Raw genomic sequence first — 23,881 nt, 5'->3', positions numbered from 1 at the left:
TACTATATATAAGCTTTATAATAGTACATGATATGCTAACATAAATATGAAGATTTTATTAAGCTAGCCAACTGACCCTTTTTGTAAATGCAAGGCTCAACTGCATTAAAGGGGTACTCCGCTGCTCAGCGTTTGGAACAAACTGTTCCAATCGCTGGAGCAGGCGCCGGGAGCTTGTGACATCATAGCCCCACCCCTCATGCTTTCACGCCCCGCCCCCTCAATGCAAGTCTATGGGAGGGGGCGTGACAGTCGTCACGCCCCCTCCCATAGATTTGCATTGAGGGGGAGGGGTGTGACATCATGAGGGGGCAGGGCTATAACGTCAGGAGCTCCCGGCGCCAGTGCTCGGAACAGTTTGTTCCAAACACTGAGCAGCAGAGTACCCCTTTAAATACTTAAATTAGATATTTCCACAGATCAGAATCACATCAAGCATTAAGTGAATGATATATTTCCCATTTGTTTTCTTCCCAGTCACTGGACCCAGGTCATCCATCCTCATTTCTCATTTATTGGCTTGACAACTGCTGGTTTAGCAAGTCTTGCTAGCCTATAATTTGATGTTAATGCTATGAATAGTCAGCAAAGACATTCCCTCGTCTCGCTTGTCGCCTAAGTTGGCTTCAGCTCACATATCCGCCCGTTCCAGCACTCACTTAGTGTAGCTTGAATATTTGTGGATTTTGCAGATTCTTTCCTGCATCTTATGACCTATTAGCATAATAGCTTAGTGGATTCATGTGATCAGATCCAGGTTGTGCAGTATATGTTTTAAAAGAGATGCCCAAAAAGCATAAAAGCAGAGTCTAAATTCTAATCGGCTTGCAAAATCTGCGGAAGCTGCCAGGTAACTTGCTGTGAGGGAAATCATCATCTTGCTAGTCGCAAAATTCACTTCAAATGTCCAGTCCTCCAAGGCAGCAAATGTCTTCTTAAACCTATCCAAATGACATATGGGGAGAGTTTATTAGTGGTAAAGCAATTTTTACATGGTTTAGCTGTAAGTGCTTCTGTATAAAGGGGTGTTGTAGAACAATTTTCCTGATTTGCTTAGTAGCGGTAATGTATTTATAAAAATGCATCTATACTCCAGGACCTCTGGCTGAACGCCTGGGGTAAAAAAAAAAAAAATTCAACTTATAATGAACTCTCCACTAAAATCTAACTTTTATTATTATTTATCTCTGAAGTGAATCAGGTGCAAATGGAACACTATTAAAACTACTCAGAGCAGCGTGACAATATTCAATGTATGGGAGTGATAGGCTGGGATCCCCATAGCTTATAGAGTAATGGGGAGATTTATCAAAGCCTGTGTAAAGGAAGACTGGTGCTGCTACCCATAGCAACCAGTCAGATTGTTTCTTTTATTTTTCACAGGCCTTTTTGAAATTGAATGAAGCAATCTGATAGGTTGCTATTGGCAACTGCATAACTCTTCCTCTACATAAGTTTTGATAAATCTCCTTTTAACCACTCTGTCACTGCTCTAAATACATAATCAAGATGTTCCCTCAATATGTAGGGCAAATGTTACGAAAAACATGTAGAGGTGGCATGCTGCTGAAGAACGTGTACTTGATAAATGTGGGGGAAGTACACAATTTATACCTAGGCAAAAGTGGTTAAAAAGAACTGGATGTTCCCTTAGGGTACGTTTACACGGCGGATTTTTTGCAGAATGTCCGCACAGAATATTCCACATGGACATTCTGCTGCAGCAGATTCCTATTGATTTCAATGAGATTCTGCTGCACTTTTCACATGGCAGAATTTCTGTGCCAGATGTTTCCGCCTTGAAAGTGCATTGCCGTCTATAAGACAGCATATTTCCGAGCTGTCCTAGCACCTGTCGGATCGGGCAAATGTGTGGAATGTCTGTGTGAACCCGGCCTTATACTTTTTGGAATGTATGATATGATGCAAAGTCAGTTTCAAATACTGGTCTCTAGCTCCAGAAAGTAAAACAGCTTTGTAAACTACTTCTATGAAAACATCTTAATTCTTCCAGTACTTATCAGCTGCTGTATACTACAGAGAAAGTTATTTTCTGTCTGACCACAGTGCTCCCTGCTGACACCTCTGTCCATGTCAGGAACATGCAACTTCCTGTGGAGCATACAGCAGCTGATAAAAACTGGAAGGATTAATATTTTTAAGTAGAAGTAATTTACAAATCTGTTTAAAGGGGTACTCCGGTGCTTACACATCTTTTCTCCTGCGGTCGACCATAATCAGTCCCGGAACGTACACGCTCAGGGGACTGATTACAAATGGGGTGCTGCGTGCATGATCACGGGGGTCCCCCGCATCCTTTGGATAGGGGATAAGATGTGTAAGCACCGGAGTACCCCTTTAACTGACACCAGTTGACTTAAAAAAATAAATAAAATAGTTTTCCACCAGTGTACCCCTTTAATCACTAGACCAATTTTCATTTTAGCACTTTCATTTTTTTCTTTTCATCTTTTAAAAGCCATAATATTCTTATTTTTCCATTTACGGAACCATGTGAGGGTTTGCTTTTCTTCTTGGATTAATTGTACTTTCTATCGACACATTTTTACCATAAAATGTACAGAATTCTTTTGATATATGATATGACCAGAAATCAGCTATGATTCTATTGCTCATACAAATCAATGTAATACTGTAGTATTACATTGATCCATAAGATCAGCACTTTAGCAATAGATAGGACGTGGCAGCCACGGAGACCTAGTACAGGCCTTGGGCTCCCATGACAACAGTTTGGGAAGTCGATCCAGCCACTGCACCATCAAGGACGAGCACTAAACACTGTATAAATGCCGATGTCAGCTTTAACAGTGACATTTAAACAGTTATTAGCAGACAACAGACATCGCTCTATTCTGAGAGGTTCCAGCTATGGAGTGGGCTTGGATCTGGAGCCCTTTCCATATACTCTTCACAGCAAAATCATGTACATGTACTTGATTTTGCAGGAATGGGTTAATGGGTTCTTGTGGAAATCTAGGCTAGCCAGTTACTGGCATGAACAATAGTAAATCTGCTGAGGAATGGAAGCCCTGCTCCCTTTATGATAAGCTCCACCCATGTCTTTCAAAGTGGTTAGGGAGGCGTAAAACTCCCAGAAAGATGAAAATGTTTGTGCAATTAAGCTTTGTGCAAAAAAATTATTTTTAATACTAGAACCTAGTGTAAATTTCCCTTAATGAGAATACACATTAAGTTTAATTTCAGATGACTATAAAATCGATACAATTTTGACATCCATATTATGGCTGCAACCCATACTCCTGCACATCAAATGAGCCAAAACCAGCCTATATAAAGATGATTAAAAGAATAAATTGAATTAAACAACTACCTCAGGTTATCTGGAATTCCACTGGGTCCACACAAGTGTCATTTTATGGTCCGTCTTCACTACGATTCTTTAATTTTCTTCTGGGGAGTTGAAGAAAAATGTAAAAATTACAAATAAAACTTGCAAAGGTAACAACTCTAGTAGACAATATTAGATGGGAATAATACCAATGTCATAAAGTGATAGTATACTGCTAACATAGCACTTTATTATTAGTGGCAGTCTGCTGCATCTCCTTCCAAGTTTTACCCTGCACAATACAGTGGTTCAGAGGATACAATACTGCTTTGCCAGTGGGTCGTTCACCCTGTGGGCACTGGTGTTGCGGCAGTGGTGGTCGCCGCTCAGTGCTACACCATTTACTGCTAGGGACATTAGGGATCCGCTACTTACAGGCGTCCGTGACATGGCTAGCGGGCTTGCTTTTCATTATCATAAAGTACACTAACGACCTGTTAGTTTTATTAATGTGGATGTGCAAACAAGTCTGTTTTCTTTATTTGAATTCATATTGTGTTTTCTATCCCCCTCTTTTTTTTTTTTCTACTTGGTCAGCACTCTGCCCCTCCCCCTCAGCCCAGGCATATATAAATTAGCAGGAAGCTGCATAGGACCCCTTTCTTTCTGGAAGCCTCCCAGTCTCTGACTGGGAGCACATGGTGAGTGAGCTTTTACTCATTCACATTGGTTTGGTGCTGTGCGGCATCCATTTCTGCCGCAGAGCCGTGTCTGTCGGGAGGCGTGGCCCTGGGACTGGTTTGAGTGGCATTGGGGCTGCTCTCTGCCAATGGGTCATTTCCCCTGTGGGCACTGGTGTTGCGGCGGTAGTGGTTGCCGCTCAGTGCTACGCCATGCTTTTATGCTAGGGACGTTAGGAACCCCCTACTTACAGGTGGCCGTGACGTGGCTAGTGGGCTTGCACTTCATGATCATAAAGTATACTAATGACCTGTTTTATTAATGTTGCTGAAAAGTATTAGATCAAGGTGCATGTTGTGTATGTGCGACCATGTCTGTTTTCTTTATTTGAATTTACAATATATTCACCTTTACAATGGCCCTTTCTAGTAACTTTCTTATCTATGAGAAACAATTATTGGTAGTGAGGAATAGCATATTTATGGAAATATGAGTGCTTCTGCACACTGCTAGCCTATTTGCTGACTTACCTGCAACAAAAGACAACTAATCCCAAAAATATCAACCCCAAAAAAGATCCTAAAACCAGGAAGTTAAATAAAAAGTTGCTTTGCGGTTCTGTTTCCACACTAGCCAAGAGGACTTCTTCACAGCGCTGGCCTGTGTAGTTGTCAATACATCTGCAGAACATAAAATCATTTCAAGTTATTGAAGGGGAATTTTCATCTTAACCTGTTAACAACCAAGCCAATTTTAATGTTTTCTACTTCTTGCCTTAAAACCATGAGGCTAGGTTCGTTCATATTGCGTTTGCACTTTTTGTCACGGGTATCCGTTGGCTTTCCACCAAGAACAGGATGCCGATGCTGTATACGGCATCATAACAAAACTCAATGGCCCAGATTTATCAAACTATGTGAGAGTAAAACTGGAGGGATTTTCCCACAGCAACCAATCGCAGCCCAGCTTTCACTTTACCAGAGCTCGTTAGCTGAGCTGTGATTGGTTGCTGTGGAAAATTCACTCCAGTTTTTATCTCACAAAGTTTGGGCCAATAGTTTGGTCTTCTGTGCTTCTGAGTGCAGTTAAAACAGCATATATGGCCTAAACAGAGTCACTAGGTGCCATTTTTACACAGTGCACTATACAAGAAAAAAACGGACATGGTATCTTTATTCTGTGGGTCAGTATGATTACAATCATTCCCAATTTATATAGCTTTTGTTTTATACTACTGCTAAAAATGAATGCTACAAGTTGCCCTTTTCTGACCCCTGTAACTTATTTATTTTTTTCTGTCTGACAGCACCATCTAAACAGTTGAAATAGCTGGCAGTGCAGTTCACTCTGTGACGACTATTAGCTGTGACCCTCCTCAGGTATGGCACTTGAGTCCCCAGCCCACTCCATACACCCTTGTACATGACTGGTCATTAACCCCTTAAGGACTCAGCCCATTTTGGCCTTAAGGACTCAGACAATTTAATTTTTACGTTTTCATTTTTTCCTCCTCGCCTTCTAAAAATCATAACTCTTTTATATTTTCATCCACAGACTAGTATGAGGGCTTATTTTTTGCGTGACCAGTTGTCCTTTGTAATGACATCACTCATTATATCATAAAATGTATGGCGCAACCAAAAAACACTGCGTTTTTCGTTTTAATTTCCCCACAAAAATAATTTTGCTAATTTTGGAAGGTTTTGTTTTCACGCCGTACAATTTATGGTAAAAATGACGTGTGTTCTTTATTCTTAGGGTCAATACGATTAAAATGATACCCATTATTATATACTTTTATATTATTGTTGCGCTTAAAAAAAAATCACAAACTTTTTAACCAAATTAGTACGTTTATAATCCCTTTATTTTGATGACCTCTAACTTTTTTATTTTTCCGTATAAGTGGCGGTATGGGGGCTCATTTTTTGCGCCATGATCTGTACTTTTTTTTGATACCACATTTGCATATAAAAAACTTTTAAAACACTTTTTATAATTTTTTTTTTAATAAAATGTATTAAAAAAGTAGGAATTTTGGACTTTTTTTATTTTTTTTCGTTCACGCCGTTCACCGTACGGGATCATTAACATTTTATTTTAATAGTTCGGACATTTACGCACGCGGCGATACCAAATATGTCTATAAAAAAATTTTTTTACGCTTTTTGGGGGTAAAATAGGAAAAAAACGGACGTTTTACTTTTTTATTGGGGGAGGGGATTTTTCACTTTTTTTTTACTTTTACATTTTTTTACATTTTTTTTTACACTTGAATAGTCCCCATAGGGGACTATTCATAGCAATACCATGATTGCTAATACTGATCTGTTCTATGTATAGGACATAGAACAGATCAGTATTATCGGTCATCTCCTGCTCTGGTCTGCTCGATCACAGACCAGAGCAGGAGACGCCGGGAGCCGCACGGAGGAAGGAGAGGGGACCTCCGTGCGGCGTTATGAATGATCGGATCCCCGCAGCAGCGCTGCGGGCGATCCGATCGTTCATTTAAATCGCGAACTCCCGCAGATGCCAGGATCTGTATTGATCCCGGCACCTGAGGGGTTAATGGCGGACGCCCGCGAGATCGCGGGCGTCGGCCATTGCCGGCGGGTCCCTGGCTGCGATCAGCAGCCGGGATCAGCCGCGCATGACACGGGCATCGCTCCGATGCCCGCGGTTATGCTTAGGACGTAAATGTACGTCCTGGTGCGTTAAGTACCACCTCACCAGGACGTACATTTACGTCCTGCGTCCTTAAGGGGTTAAATGGGTTATCCAAGATTAGAAAAAGAGAGCAGATTTCTTTAAAAAAACAGCATTACACATGACCTCAGGTTGTGGCATTGCAGCTCAGTTCCATTGAAGTAAATGAAGCCAGGTTGTGATACCATACACAACCTATCTATTCTAAGGGGTTAAACAAGGATGGATGGGGGTTCTACCTCTTGGGGCCTTATCTGTTGGGAGAATTAGCTTTTTAAAATATGAAAGCTTGGTTGATAATTTTGGGTCACTAAGAATGCACTAAAAATGTGCAACTTTTTTTAAAGGTGCAAAAAATTGTCTAAACTCTTGACACTTAAATGGGCACTGTCAGATACAATAACTTTTCATCTGTTATAAAGCACGCAAAAACAAATTGCTTTCATCAGAACATTTTCAGTATTTTATACTGAAAAAGCCAGTCAAAAAAGTGACCACTAGGGTCTCCCTACCTCCTGGGACACATACCAGTCCTGCAGTATCCAGTGGTCATTGACACGTCATGGACACCATGAGTGATTGACAGGGCTGCTGGCAGGTCCAGAGCTGCTGTGCTTGCTCCTGGCCCTCTGTGAGTCAGAGCAGAGTGAGGGAGGGGGAGGAGTCATCACATTGAGGAGAAGAGAGGGACATGCCCCATGCCTCTGCATGGACAGAAACCTCACTGAGCAATGATGGCAAGTAAATAAAGATAATTCCGAGCGAAATATAGGTCGTAGACACATAAAAATTAGATCAGGATGAGGTACTGAGCAACATATTACAGGTTTTTTTTGGGGGGGAGGGGGGGATCTTACAGGTATGCTTTAAACACCTCTTTTATACTGAGGCCACATTTGCAATAGTAATATGCCTCAAAATGATGTACCTTTTATTGACTGATAAATAGATAAACCATACCAACAACCAGTACTGTGCCATATATGTAAAAATGTGACATCAGATTAGTGACACCTCTAAAGTAAATGAATTTAGAAGGGAAGGAAGACATAACATGTTACTCACTTGCAGAGTTGATTAGGACCTATGCTATAACAAATGCCTCCATTCAAACAGAAAGATTTCTGGCCTTTCTCTGCACAGGGTACTCCATGACCTAAAACGCAAAGTGAATCCAATGTAAACAATGGTAGAATCACATTCTGTATGAAGCATCAATGGAGAAGAGAAGACATGGTCGCACATCTACATAGGTCCTGGGCATCTCACTGTATATATATATTTATTTAACAAGTTGTTAGTTTACATTAAGATCATGCACTTTATGATCACAATATACACTAACAACCATATATATATATATATATATATATATATATATATATATATATACACAAAAATAGAGAAAAAGAAACACAGCCGCACATCCACAATTTGTATTTTGATCTACGAATTGTAGTCTCTCCTCCTCTTTCATAGCCAGCCCTCTGCTCCACCCATTCAGCCCAGGCATTTTTAATTAGCAGGAGACTGAATAAGGGTTTCCTCCTAACATTCTCCCAGCCCTCTGGCAGGGAGCCTTTGGTAGGTATTCACATTGGTGTGGTTGCACTGCGGTGGTCATTGTTTCTGTGATGCTTTGCCTGTGGGGTGGTGTGGCCCGGAGCCGTGGGCTTGGTTGGGCAGCAGTGGGGCTGCCTGGCCACTGGGTCGCTGCCCCCTGTGGGCATGGTGATGTGGTGGTGGTGGCCGCCGCCCGGCACTACGCCAATGTTGGGTTAGGGTCTAAAAAGGCGGCCTTGACGCGGCGAGTGGGCTTGTACATTTTGATCAAAATGTATACTAACAACCTGTTAGTGTTAGAATTTATGCTGAGAAGCAATTAGACCAAAGTACAAATTGTGGATGTGTGGCTGTGTTTTCTTTTTCTCTATTTTTGAGATAGATATATATACACACACACACACACCCAATGAAAAGACAGCAGCACCTCCTTAGGCAAAAGTGTAGCTTTTATTCAACACAAAAGTGCCAGAGCGACGTTTCAGCCGTCTCTCACGGCCATTGTCAAGGCACTTTTGTGCTGAATAAAAGCTACACTTTTGCCTAAGGAGGTGCTGCTGTCTTTTTATTGTGGATCTCGTGTGAGCTGTGGACCCAGGCTCTTGCTGCTAGCACTCCGCCATTACCTTTCTCCTTGGTGCTGCTGTCTTTCTGGTGTGTGTGTGTGTGTGTATGTATATATATATATATATATATATATATATATATATATATATATATACACACACATACACTGAGAAGCACAGGCCCTTTGTGCAAGATGTAGATGTGAGACCATGTCTTCTCTTCTCCACTGAGGTTACATTCTGTATGAAGTTCTCATTTTACACTGTGTTAAGCTGAGTCCACTGGACATATGTTGAGGGACTCCCTGACGTACTTGTCCGACATATACCTATGATCATCATACATAGAGTAATATGTTTTTCAGTGGATCCAACTCAATGAAATAGTTCAAAATTCTGCGCTATTTCATCCAGCAAACACCAGCAGAATTGTCATTGTTTCAGCAATCAAACACAGAGGCAGAACAAATCCCTGTACTCTTTGCCACAAATCTGTGTACATAAAAGGGATGGAAGTCTAGTTTAGCTAAAAGATGAATGACAAAATGGGATACAGTTGTATCAAAGCGTATAACAAAGTATATTAGGAAGTTGCAAGTTTAGATTATACAATGATTAATCTCTATTGACACAGAACGAGAAAGCGTATTTAACGTAGTTGCACTTGACCAGTTGTGATTGTCTCCTCTTCCTGTTATCAGGTTATTATTCTCTCTATTAATACAGTCTCAGTTACTCTTCAACCTGGATTGCACTTTATCCCATTGCACATTTTAACACTTATCTCAGAGCCAGGTACAAGCAGTGACTAGCAGGGGACTGGAATGGGCTGGAACAGGAGCTGCTCTGGCCTTTTTTTTTTTTTTTTCCTTGTCCCCAGCAACAAATCCAAATTATTATAATTTTTTTTTTTTTTTGAGAATACTCCCTTTTTTTCTTATTTTTATATGAACTTTTAAGAAATACAATAAAGTACAAATGTCCCTCCAGCAATGACAATAACAACTAAACTGCAAAAACAGTTAAATCCCAATATAGTCCCTGCCCTACTTTAACCACAGCCTTGCCATTGCTAAATATTGAAAAGTCCTTGCCCAACAACATCACACCAGATTAATCATGCAACCAAAATGTATCCAAGATGAAATGACAATTAAATCAATGAAACTTGTTAAACAGGAGAGCAAATTTATAAATCAAAAATAAAGCATTAACCCCTTAAGGACCCAGCCATTTTACACCTTAGGACCCGGCCATTTTTTGCACATCTGACCACTGTCACTTTAAACATTAATAACTCTGGAATGCTTTTAGTTATCATTCTGATTCCGAGACTGTTTTTTCGTGACATATTCTACTTTATTTTGGTGGTAAATTTTTCGGCGTTACTTGCATCCTTTTTTGGTGAAAAATCCCCAAATTTCATGAACATTTTTGAAAATGTAGCATTTTTCTAACTTTGAAGCTCTCTTCTTGTAAGGAAAATGGATATTTCCAATAAATGTTATTTTTCTTCACAAATACAATATGTCCACTTTATGTTGGCATCATAAAATGGACATATTTTTGCTTTTTGAAAAAATTAGAGGGCTTCAAATAGAGCAGCAATTTTCAAACATTTCATTAAAATTGCTAAATCTGAAAGGACAGATGTTACAGAACTAAAACTCCCAGCATGCCTGGGCAGTCTAGGCATGCTGAGAGTTGTAGTTTGGCAACATCTGGAGGGCTACCGTTTGGGCACCACTGTAACAGTGGTCTCCAAACTGTAACCCTCCAAATGTTGCAAAACTACAACTCCCAGCATGCCCAGACAGGCTTTGGCTGTCTGGGCATGCTGGGAGTTGCAGTTTGGCCTTCCTAGTGGTTGCCACAGTAAAGATCGTTTTACTTTCACTTTCAATTCCCCCCCCCCACTGTCGCTTCCCTTCCTGAGCAAGGATCCAGCTGTCTCCAGCGACGATCAGCTGTTCCTAGGCATCTTCAGGTAAGGTACCCAGCCTCCATCTTCTTCCCACGATCCCCTCGACATCCAGGGGTGGCCAGGACGGGGGTTGCCATGGCAACCCACTGTCCTGCTCTGCCATTGGTCAGAATCAATTCTGACTAATGGCAGGGGATAGGAGGAGATCGCAGCATTGCGACTTCACTCCTACCCTGCAAGATGATCAGGGCTGTCACTGACAGCTCCGATCACCACAATTTTCCGGGTGATCGGGTCACCAGAGACCCGATCAGCCCGGAATAGGAGAAAATCGCATGTCTGAATTGACATGCGATTTTCTGCGATCGCCGCTTTGGGGGGGGGGGGGGAGGATTTCAGCAGGCATGCCGTTCCGATCTCCGCCCAATGAGCGGCAGAGACCGGAAAATGCCATGACATACTCATACGTCATGGGTCCTTAAAGCCCAGGGTGCGGAGACGTACGCATACGTCATGGGTCCTTAAGGGGGTTAAAAAGGTGGATATTGACATTTGATGCAAATTTCTATTACTGAATAGTGCAGAGGCAGTAAATTCTTGCTCCACAGCCCTCCAACATCTGCAGATATAATCTCTGCATCTGTAAAGAATGCATTTTGAGATGCTGAACACATTTTACAATTAAAAAGCTGTCTTAAAATAAGCTGCGTCCCACTAGAAGATAGCATACAATACCTGCCACCTCCATACTGTTTGGACTAATATTCAGTATGGACAATGTATAGGGAGATGTTGAATTTGGACCATTCTGCTAGGGCAAGCAGATTGCTGTGCTTTGTGGTGCTATATGTGCTGCCTTTAACTAATTTTCATCTGTTTTTGGTAGACTAAAGGCTGGGTTCACATAGAGTATTTTGATCAGTATATGGTCCTGAATTTTTTTGATCAGCATTTGTAGCCAAAACCAGGAGTGGATCCAAGACACTGAAAAAGGTGCTTTCCATTAGTTCTTTTTTCTTTGTCAGTCTTAGTCCTGGTATTGGCTAGAGCTACTGACCAACATAAGGTATAAGGTGTAAAGTATTCCAAATACTCTCCAAACTACTATGTGTGAAACCAGTCTAAGGTTTGAGAAAAGAATCACATTTTTTGCAGACTAACAGCTCCACCGTTTCCCATTGAATCAGTTTACTTAAGAAGAGTGAGTGCTATTTCCAGTCTGCCAAGTAGATACAGTAAAATTTTCCTTAGCGGACACCTCCCAATAGGGGACTCCTCCCAATAGCAGACAGTTTTTAATTCCCTGGCAGAGTCCCATAAGACTTAAGGTATTTGTACCCTCCGAATAGGGGACATTCCCAATAACCGTTGTGGACACACCTGAAAGGGGACAAAACACTCCCAATAGGGGACAAAATATTCCCAATAGGGGACAACCAGGCTTATGTGCCGGCCCTACCTTGTATACAGGGCTGCCATCAGGGGGTACAGACAATACCCCAGTAAGGGGCCCAGGCCACCGATGCACACCCTGCAGATGTTTAAACAGTGGTCTCCTGCTTCTTTACATACGTCAGCCACATCATTCACCCCCTCCCCTGATCCCCCTGTGCCACTTTATTTCCTCTGTGCCAAATCACCCCCCCCTTTTTTTTAACCCCCTGTAACACATAATTCCCTCTTGATCCCCCCTGTGCTAATTCATCACCCCCTCTTTACCACCCCTTTGCCTTTTCATTGCCCTTTTTCCCCCCTGTGCCATTTCATTCCCCCTTTATCCCCCTGTGCCACTTCATAAAGAGGGGAGTGATGAATTTACAGAGGGTAATACAGGGGGAATGAAATGGCACAGGGGAATCAAGAGGAAATGATGTGGCACAGGAGGTATAGGGGGGGGGGGATTTGGCACAGGGTAATAAGGGGGATGAAATGATACAGGGGAGGAATAAGGGGTGATTAATCGGCACTGTGAGATTCTACTGTAATATTGCTTTTTATCATGTTTTATAGTTAATTACACTCTGGAATGAGTACAGTACAGTTTTCCGTCACTTAGAAAGCTTTTTTTATTCCCTGTGAGTGTCTGCTGTTGGGAGATACAACTGTATGTTCTTATTGTAGAAATCTGAATACATAAAACTGCTTATGCAATGGGAAAAGCACTTGACAGCCATCCCATATTATGCCAGCTGTATCTGTGTCTTGTGACTGTAAATAATCCAGTACTACTTATTGCATCCTTTGCTTCCCATTGCATCATACAGGAAGTTAGGTATTACACCTAAGGGCAGCACTTGTCACCTCATGAAATTTACAAGCCTAACTTGAGCAACACTATGTAGTTACCACTATGTAGGTTTAAAGCATGAGCAAAAAAGCTTTTCAATTACATCATCCAGATATTTCATACATAGATGATTTAGTGGGTGAGGGTTGTATATAAAAATGTTTAAAGAATGTAACAACAAAAAAGGCTTAAAAAAGCATTTCAAACTCCAGAAAAATGTCTTAGACAAAATTTGCCTGTTAAACGGATTGTGCACACAGCCTAACCTGCAATATGACTGACTAAAACATTAAATGGGCAGTGTCATTAAACATGATTTTTAATATTTGATTCCTTATGTCAAATAAATAGCTTTTGTAATTGGCCTCCATTAAAAAAAATGTTTTATGTTAGTCTTTCTGCTATATACTTCTGGCCACCAGGGGACTCACTTCTTTGCCAGAACACATTTTGTCTGGTCAAAGTCTCAGATTTTGGTCTCCTGCTTGTAATGGCAGGAGACCAAACTTGGGAAGTCTTTCTCTGCACTGAGCTTGATTGACAACTGCAAAGAGCCTCACTGAAAGCAGCTGCACAGACTAAACTGAACAAACTAAAAGCTGAACAGAGCCTCACTGAAAGATACACAGACAGAAAGCTGCTGCACAGAGCTTGAGGTCTTCTATTCATCACAGCGCTGCAACAATGTGAGGTCGGAAGATGTCCCCCAGCAGGCTTCAGTGATGTCGCACCTGCTGGAAAACACCCACTTTCTCTTCCTTTGAGATTTCACTATGTGAGCAAGAAGAAAGATATGATGCACAGCTTTTAAAGCTCTAAAAAAAAATTTAAGGGTGGGAGGGGTGTTAGGAGTAGTTAGGGAACATAGCCTGAGTTAGTTTAGAAAAGTTTATTTAGTGACAGGTACTTTATAAGAGCTAAATTTAACCTTTACCTATTCAAATTATTTAATATTTATTATGAGCCATAAACAATCATGTTTATACAATTAAATTAATGTACAAACAGCCCCAGGTTTAGTGTATTTATTCCATTCCCGGTATACATTATACAGTTTGTAGTACTAGTAGGAACAGAAATGACACCAACATAGTCACCAGCAGAGAACACAACTTTTGTTGGATATCAATCAGCTGTGAAGTCCAGAATCATAGGGTTTTGAATACTAGTCATACCCGTCGGTAATGGTGGACATCCGAGATCATGCGAATGTCCCCCATTAACCCCTCAGATGCCGTGATCAATACAGATCACGACATCTACGGCAGTGCGGTACTTTAAATGGATGATCGGATCGCCTGCAGCACTGCCGCGGGGATCCCATCATCCATAGTGGCGTACAGAGGTCCCCTCACCTGCCTCTGTCCTTCTCCAGGGGTCTTCTGCTCTGGTCTGAGATTGAGCAGACCAGAGCAGAAGATCCCCGATAACACTGATCAGTGCTATGCCCTATGCATAGCACTGAACAGTATTAGCAATCAAATGATTGCTATAAATAATTCCCTGTGGGGACTATTAAAGTGTAAAAAAAAAAAAAACATTTTAAATCCCCTCCCCCAATAAAAACTACAGATCACGGCGCTAAAAATGAGCCCTCATACCACCCCATATACGGAAAAATAAGAAAGTTATAGGTGGTCAAAATAGGGCAACTTCAAACATACTAATTTTCTTAAAATAGTTTGAGATTCTTTTAAAGCGGTACAATTATAGAAAAGCATATAATAATAATGGGTATCATTTTAATCGTATTGACCCACAGAATAAAGAAAATATGTCATTATTACTGTAAAGTGTACACCGTGAAAACAAAACCTTCCAAAATTTGGTAAATCGCAGTTTTCTTTTCAATTTTCCCACATAAATAATATTTTACCATAAAATGTACGGCGCAACCCAAAAATAAGTGATGTCATTACAAAGTAAAATTGACGCAAAAAACAAGCCCTAATATGGGTCTGTGGATGGAAATATAAGAGAGTTATGATTTTTAGAATGCGAGGAGGAGAAAACCAAAATGCAAAAATATAATTGGCCTGGTCCTTAAGGCAGCTATTGAAGAATTTATTATTTTTTTGAATGGAGACCTGTCCTATCATAAAAGCAGCAGAATATATATATATATATATATATATATATATATATATATATATATATATATGAACCTTAATATGTGTCTGCCTAACTCAAATGGCAGGCGATATTTTAGTAAAACTTAGTACACTCAAAAACTTTTGCCATCTCCTAGGAACATGTCAAACATTTTGATCAGTGGGGGGGCCGTGTGCTCCTCCATGCTCTGTGTCATGTGATCAAGATATGCTCCATAGACTTACATTGAGGGTGTGTCTCGATGACACAGAGCTGTGGGAGAATGCGCTGATCACAGACTTTTCCCAGCTTGTTCTCCTGGATCTTTTTTTTGTGGCCCTGTACTTCCATTATTGTTGGTCAAACTTTCCCTGATACACTAAGTGATGTGCAGCTAACAAAAAATATTATTTTTAGCCTGCTTAAAACATTTGATCAGCCAATGAACTGCTGACAAGTCCACTTTAAATCCATGATTGCTGAGATGACAGCTCATCTGACAGCTGAATCTCATATCTCTGTTGCCTTTAACTGCGGGATCAATAAAGCTCAGATATGATCAAATGAAGACGGTTTACTTTAATTTTACCATATTTGAGCTTAGATGATTACTCAGGACCCCCAGCGATCTGCAACTTATCCCCTATCCTTAGGATAGGGGATAAGTTGTTCACTACTGGACTGCTCCTTTAAGGACCAGGCCAATTTTATTTTTGCGTTTTCGTTTTTTCCTCCTTGCTTTCTAAAATCCTTAACTCTTTTATCTTTCTTTATATTTATATTTTTCTGCGTGACCAATTTACTTTGTAGTGAAACCTCTCATTTTACCATAAAATGTACGGCGAACCCCCCAAAAAAATTTTTTAGGGAGTAAATTTAAATGAAAACCAAAATTTTGCACATTTTGGAGGGTTTTGTTTTCACACTGTACACTTTACGGTAAAAATGACATGTGTTCTTTATTCTGTGGGTCAATACGATTAAAATGATACCCATGACTAGATACTTTTATATTTTTGTACCGCTTAAAAAAAATCTAAAACCTTTTGTACAAAATCAGTAATCTAAAATCGCCCTATTTTGACCACCTATAACTTTTTCATTTTTCTGTATATAGGTCGGTATGAGGGCAAATTTTTTGCGCCGTCATCTGTACTTTTTTTAGATACCACACTTGCATAAATAAAACTTTTAGATCATTTTTTATAAAAAATTTTTTTTTATAAAATGTGACAAAAAGCAGCATTTTGTGGACTTTAATTTTTTACGTTCACGCCATTCACCGTATGGAATCATTAACATAATATTTTGTTAGTTCGGACATTTACGCACGTGGTGATACCAAATATGTTTATTTTAAAAAAATGTTGAAATGGGAAAAACGGACAATTTTCATTTTTATTGGGGGAGGGTACTTTTCACTTTTTTTTACTCTTTTTTTTTTTTTTTTTTTTACATTTTTCACCTTTTTTTTTTTTTTTTTTTTTTACACTTTTTATGTCCCCATAGGGGACTATCTATAGCAATCATTTGATTGCTAATGCTGTGCAGTGCTATGCATAGGACACAGAGCTGATCAGTATTATCGGTGATCTTCTGCTCTGGTCTGCTTGATCGCAGACCAGAGCAGAAGACCCCGGGAGACGGCCGGAGCTAGGTAAGGGGTCCTCACGGCATCGGAGGAGTTAATGGCTGACATCCGCGCGATCGCGGATGTCGGCCATTACGGGCGGGTGCCCGGCTGCTGCTAGTAGCCGGAACCTGCTGTGTATGACGCGAGCACCCTTCCGATGCTCGCGGTCATACACAGGACGTAAATGTACGTCCTGGTGTGTAAAGTCCCGCCAAACCAGGACGTACATTTACGTCCGTGGTCGTTAAGGGGTTAAAGCTAGAAACATACACTTTTTTTGAGTAAAAATTAGAGTGGAATGGTAAGCTTCTCCTTGCTGGTCCACTTCTGGTTATGGTTCAAAAAAGTACATGTTGAAGGAGGTGAGTAGAAACTTTTTTGTTTTATGGGCACATTAGTTAGAAAAAACACTGGAAGACCAAAGCATCTAGCTATATGAACATGTTAGGCCTGGTATGCACGGGCAACAAATTTATGGAATGTCCGCACAAAAAACAGGTGTGGACATTCCTCACATTTGTCTAACTGGCGGGTGCTAGGACCGCTTGGAAATCTGCTGTCTCATAGGTGGCAATGCATTTCTATGCAGACTCTGCAGAAAGAGTAGACTTGACCATTCTTTTTGTGAATGCTGGAATCAGAATTTCCGTGGCAGAAATATCTGGTGCAGAAATTCTGCCATGTGAACAGTGCAGTAGAATCCTGTTGAAATCAATGTTGCTGTGGCGGAACATTTACGCAGAATTCCATGAACATGTTTAGAACACAGTTTATATTTTTATACACGTATTCATATGGGTAAATTTATACTAGCTGTTTAAAATTCATGTGACATATTAGTGTGACATACAAATGGGAGGTTAAAGGGATCCTGTCATCACTTGCTTGCTCCCTGAACCACAAGTCATCAGGACTATCACAGGCAGCTTTGATTAATAGGTCTCTCCCTGTTTAGATATAGGGAAAGATCTATCAGTCAACGTTGGTGGAGCGGAAGGAAGCCACCAGGGACTGCCCCCAATGACTCATGGTTCAGGTTGCATGAAAGGCATGACAGGTTGCCTTTAAAAGTGTTGTCCAGGAAAATTTTTTATAATTCTACAAGGCTAGGGGTGGGGAAAACCTAAAGAGCAAGCTATAATCCCCTACCTCAATCCCCCTCAGATACTGGACTAGTACTTTAAGTTCCCCACTGGTCACTGCTTTTTCCTGGTTCCTGTGACATCAAGACCCCACAAGAAATGCCTGCTCAGCCAATCACTAACTGAGGTCACTGAGGGAGCCAGTTGCTGTGGGGTCAGCATTTCACAGGAACCAGGAAGAAGCGATGACCATTGGAGGACAGGGAGAGTTGGCTCGCAGCTGCAGGGGACCAAGGTAGGTGAGTATAGCTTGTTTATTTTTACATCACCCCTGACCTTTTGTAAATTTTATTCCCATAAACAATCCTTTTAAATTAGGTAAATCAAGAACGTAACATGTAAGCAAGTTGTCTCCATGGATTTCCTATATTCTGAATAACACTTCATCATCCAAAGATGTACAATTCTGTGTAGAAATAAATAATTATCTTCTTACCACTATAGAAAATCTCCCACTCAAGAAATGCAATTTAACTAGTCATTGCTCTATGTAGTTATCTCTTTAATGTATCATGTATAAAAATTACCTGTTGTCATATTATGAAGACAAAAAACTTGGTTTAAAGACGATAATGTATGAGAAAACAAAGTCTGGAACGATAAATTAGATATATATTTAATTTACAAACACTCTAAATGATGAGAAACAAATATTTTACATTCAACAAAAAGTAGGCGCAAGAATGCACACATTGACATACACTATTTGCCTTAAAAAACAAACATAAACAAACAACTTCATAAAGAAACGCAGATTTATGTGTGTATGGTTTTCTCTCAATAAAGCATATTTCTTCTAATGCACAACTATATAGCAACTAACTCAATTCACCTAGTCAGGCAGATCTGCAAAGCTTGTCACACAGGATAACAAATCAGCCCATACAGAATAGATTACTGTTATGCATTGCCTTTGCCACACATACTTCACAAAACCATACAGTGCTGACACATAAAACTGGGCTGTGCTAGTGTGTTTTGTTACTTACAGTATCCTGGCATCTAGGGGAGAAACAGTGAAGCTTGTTGCCTGTCACTGATCTGTGCACTGTCTGTGCCACCCCATGCAGTCCCAGTATGGATATAAGGCTTCCTGAGCTCCACAGCTGCTCCTCCCCTGGGCTGATCTCTCCCTTTTCCTCTGGTTTTTCCACTATCACTTCTAGTTTTTTTTTTGGTTTTTTTTCTATTTCTAATCTTTTACTAGTAGTACTATTGTACAGTACTGAGCCCCTGTTTAAGCTTTACTGTTACCTTTTCAGCACTTTTATACCTATGACTTGCATTTCCTAAAGACTCATTGCGTCATTGGAATGTTGCATAATTTTGCATGTGATATTTTTAGCAGAGGCATGATTTTGTCTATGGTGGCAAACATGTGGCACTAATCTTGGCACAGTATGTCTGAAAGAGTGCTTTCTTATAACTAAGCATCCTGTCTGCCTGTTAATCAGCAATTCTGAGGAATCTGACATCAGATGAAAACAGGAAACATATTTATGAAGTTATAGTTAGATCGAATGATAGTACCAGAGATGAGCGAACTTACAGTAAATTCGATTCGTCACGAACTTCTCGGCTCGGCAGTTGATGACTTTTCCTGCATAAATGAGTTCAGCTTTCAGGTGCTCCCGTGGGCAGGAAAAGGTGGATACAGTCCTAGGAGACTCTTTCCTAGGAATGTATCCACCTTTTCCAGCCCACCGGAGCACCTGAAGGCTGAACTAATTTACGCAGGATAAGTCATCAACTGCCGAGCCGAGAAGTTTGTGACGAATCGAATTTACTGTAAGTTCGCTCATCTCTAGATAGTACCTACTTTGTTAAAATACAGTAAAAGATAAAAGTTGAAAAAGTCTATAGCAGGATTTGTGTTGAATAACACTAAATAATGTGTTAAATTATTGTGTTAAATAATAGTGAATTAAAATGAAATAATACTTGAAAAAAAGTCACAATAGAAATGTACCTGAAAAAGAACATGCTTTTTAAGTAAAACTCTTAAAACAAAACCTATTTTACTTATACAACATGTTAAATAATTACTAGAGAAAGAAAAGGTGTGGGTACCTGGTTGGTGAGCTGGTACTGTCTTTGCTGCCTACTGTTCCTTGGGTACTAGGGTACTTAAATCATCTGCACTGCTGGTTATGGATCAAGACATAAGTCATTGATTGGCTGAGCTACAGCATCTACTTAATTACCATTACTTAATTGCAAAGTTGTGAGTGATTGTGAAACTATGTGAATGTCTACATTCCTGCATACACTTAAACAGAAGCAATGAATTCACTGCTAAGAATTGACCTTTATAGTCGATTAAATCATTATTTCTAAAATGTATAAGGAAGAACCTATTAACACATTTGGGAGCTTGTAGAGTAAGAGGGGCATTGGTGCTGGTTGCTATGGGCAACTGCACCAATGCTTCTCTGCACAGGTTTTGATAAACCTTCCCTATTGTATCAAAGCCTGTGTAGAGGTAAAGTGGTGCAGTTGTCCATAGCAACCAATCAGATCGCTTCTTTCATTTTCCAGAGGCATTTTTAAAAGTGAAAGAAGAAATCTGGTTGCTATGGGCACCTGCACCAATCTACTGTGACTGTGGTCATGCGCTTGTCAACATGTCAACCATTCCTCCCTTCATCTGCTTCATAATACTCTAAACAGCTAATCTAGTTACCAGTCATCAAAGGTAAGGGTGTCCAGCACAATGTCTACATTGTTTCCTAAAACAAATGTGCCAGTCATCCTTTATTTTTGTCATGTGATAAAGGCCCTGGCTGCACTGATTAGGTCATCTAATTCATCAGGGATAACTATCGACACCTTGCAACCATGTCATTATATGCCAATGATGTTATCTTGACACTGACTCAACCACTCGCTTCCCTACTCCACTTTTCAGAAATTTCTGAACTGAACACTGCTAAATCATACATGCTTTCTCTTAATATTACCCCTCAACTGAGAAGAAACTTCTCACAGAAAGTCTCTTTTTGCTTGGGCGGAAGACTCTACCTGCTGGGTATAAAGGGGTACTCCAGTGAAAAACTTATTTTTTTTTTTTTTTTTTATCAACTGGTGCCAGAAAGTTAAACAGATTTGTAAATTACTTCTATTAAAAAAAATCTTAATCCTTCCAGTACTTATTAGCTGCTGAATAGTACAGAGGAAATTATTTTCTTTTTGGAACACAGTGCTCTCTGGTAACATCTCTGTCCATTTTAGGAACTATCCAGAGCAGCATATGTTTGCTATGGGGATTTTTTCCTACTCTGGACAGTTCTTAAAATGGACAGAGATGTCAGCTGAGAGCACTGTGCTCTTGATTCAGCAGAGAGCTCTGTGTTCCAAAAAGAAAATAATTTCCTCTGTAGTATTCAGCAGCTAATAAGTACTGGAAGGGTTAAGATTTTTAATAGAAGTTATTTACAAATCTGTTTAACTTTCTGGCACCAGTTGATTTAAAAAAAAATAAAGTTTTCCACCGGAGTACCCCTTTAAAATTGCCCCTACTACTCCCAAAATTGCCCCTACTACTACCAAACCTGGTAAAAATGCTGTGACGATTCTAAACAGGTTGATGTCAACAAACCACTATTTAGTTGTAAAACTCACAAAATTACTGTAATTCTCAAACTTAGTAGTGTACAGAATTATTCCACACAAATATGCTAAACAAGATTAACCCCTTAAGGACATGTGCCGTAAATGTACGTCGCTGCATAGTGTCACTTAGCGCACAGCGCCATACATTTATGGCACGGCTGTGAAGCGAGCGCAGGAGATGCGTTCGCTTCATTCCCAGCGGGTTCCGGCGGCTGTCAGCAGCCGCGGACCCGCCGGTAATGGCGGACAACAGCGATCGCGCTGATTTCTGCCATTAACCCCTGAGATACAGATCGAGGCAGTGCGGCACTTATATTGGCTGATCTGATTGCCCGTGGCACTGCCGCGGGGACCAGATCAGCCAAGATGGCGGACGGAGGTCCCCTCACCTGCCTCTGCCCGTCTCCCGAGGTCTTCTGCACTGATCTACTTTTCAGCAGACCAGAGCAGAAGATCGCCGATAATACTGATCAGTGCTATGCCCTATGCATAGCACTGAACAGTATTAACAATCTAATGAATGCTATAAATAGTCCCCTATGGGGACTAAAAAAGTGTAAAATAAATGTAAAAAGTAAAAAAAAAAATAGAAAAAGCCCCTCCCCCAATAAAGTTTTAAATCACCCCTTTTCCCCATATTAATACAAAAAAGCGTAAAAAGACGATAAATAATAAATATATTTGGTATCACCACGTGCGTAAATGTCCGAACTATAAATATATAATGTTAATGATCCCGTACAACGAACGGCGTAAACGTAAAGAAAACTGCAAAAAAATGTAAATAAAAAGCTATCAAAAAGTCACATATACACAAATGTGATACCAAAACAAACTACAGATCATGGCGCAAAAAATGATCCCTCACATATCCCTTAATACCGAAAAATAAGAAAGTTAGAGGTGGTCAAAATAGGGCAATTTTAAACATACTGATTTTGTAAAAAAAAAAAAAAAAAGTTTGAGATTTTTTAACAGCAGTGCAATAATAGAAATGTATGTAACCATGGGTATCATTTTAATCGTAATGACCCAGAGAATAAAGAAAACATGTAATTTTTATCGCAACGTGTACAGTGCAAAAAAGAAACCCGCCCAAATTTGCATAATTACGATTTTCGTTTAAACTTCCTTACACACAAATTTTTTTTTTTTGGGGGGGGGGGGGGTTAACCATATATTTTAGGGAACAATGAGGGATGTCATTACAAAGTACAACTGGTCATGCAAAAAAACAAGCCCTCATATGGGTCTGCGAATGGAAATATAAAAGAGTTATGAATTTTAGAAGGCAAGGAGGAAAAAACAAAAACTAATAGTGTCCTTAAGGTCAAAATGGGCTGTGTCCTTAAGGGTAGAGATGAGCGAACTTACAGTAAATTCGATTTGTCACGAATTTCTAGACTCAGCAGTTGATGACTTATCCTGCATAAATTAGTTTAGCCTTCAGGTGCTCCGGTGGGCTGGAAAAGGTGGATACATTCCTAGGAAAGAGTCTCCTAGGACTGTATCCACCTTTTCCAGCCCACAGGAGCACCTGAAAGCTGAACTAATTTATGCAGGAAAAGTCATCAACTGCCGAGCTGAGAAGTTTGTGACGAATCGAATTTACTGTAAGTTCGCTCATCTCTACTTAAGGGGTTAAAGATTATTTTTTCAAGAAGAATCATTTGGGGAATAAATAGTTCTTTATAACTAGCCTGATTTCCAAAGATGACAACTATTCATCTACACACATAAAAGAACGTTGCTATACAATTCATTAAATTAGATGTGGAACATTTATGGTGAAATTCTACAGGAAAACAGATGTTATATTTACTGACAACAAACTAAACATCTTGGTAAAAGAGGTTGTTGACTTGCATTTATATCTATAAATATTTGACTGCAGGTTGTAAATAAGTGAGCTTATTTGTTATATAGCTGCCTTTCCTGTTATCTATCCTAAAGCAAGTCCCAGATTTTTCAGCAGTTTCCAGGATGAGAAAACTGTCCTTTATGGTAGGGTCACATGTGCCGTATTTTGTTGCGTTTTTACTGCTGCGTATTTCCCTACCCATTGAAGTCAATGTCAGTTTTACCAGCAGTAATCACACTGATGTCCACCATTTACCCTTTAGATGCAATGATCAATGTTGATCACAAAAACGTAACTCTGTCAAAGACAGATCACAGCATACATAGAGAAAATGGAGGTGTTTGGGGGGGGGGGGGGGGGTTCTCAAGGGGGTGAAGTGGAAATGGAGGATGGAGGTCTTTTACCCTCCTTTGTGCCGCAGGGTGGCTGATAGACAATAGTATGGATCAGTATTAGGTCATTGCATTTTTGGTCACATCATATGTCGGAAGAAATAAAT

General features: G+C 40.1%; 1 protein-coding gene across 1 annotated transcript; it reads right to left on the bottom strand.

The window, feature by feature from the left end:
• Positions 1-370: 370 nt before the first annotated feature.
• On the bottom strand, positions 371-19,055 carry NRG4 (neuregulin 4). The gene is made up of 6 exons (XM_056569310.1): positions 18,899-19,055; positions 18,437-18,500; positions 7,769-7,859; positions 4,525-4,674; positions 3,356-3,435; positions 371-941 (listed from the first exon to the last, which is right to left on the bottom strand). Exons 2-5 carry the CDS (start codon positions 18,444-18,446, stop codon positions 3,399-3,401), a joined length of 288 nt encoding a protein of 95 aa, XP_056425285.1. The 5' UTR covers positions 18,447-18,500; positions 18,899-19,055; the 3' UTR covers positions 371-941; positions 3,356-3,398.
• Positions 19,056-23,881: the final 4,826 nt, after the last annotated feature.

This window comes from Hyla sarda, chromosome 4 (genome assembly GCF_029499605.1).
Source record: "Hyla sarda isolate aHylSar1 chromosome 4, aHylSar1.hap1, whole genome shotgun sequence".
NCBI lineage: Eukaryota > Metazoa > Chordata > Amphibia > Anura > Hylidae > Hyla > Hyla sarda.
Note: the sequence above shows the minus strand (reverse complement) of the source record. Positions and strands in the feature narration are given on the sequence as shown.

Excerpts from the sequence above, each read along its gene's own strand:
- NRG4 (XM_056569310.1), bottom strand. Across the intron at positions 4,675-7,768 it reads GGTCCTAATCAACTCTGCAA|ATGTATTGACAACTACACAG; the intron begins GTGAGTAACATG and ends TATGTTCTGCAG. Across the intron at positions 3,436-4,524 it reads TTAGTTGTCTTTTGTTGCAG|AAGAAAATTAAAGAATCGTA; the intron begins GTAAGTCAGCAA and ends TCAACTCCCCAG.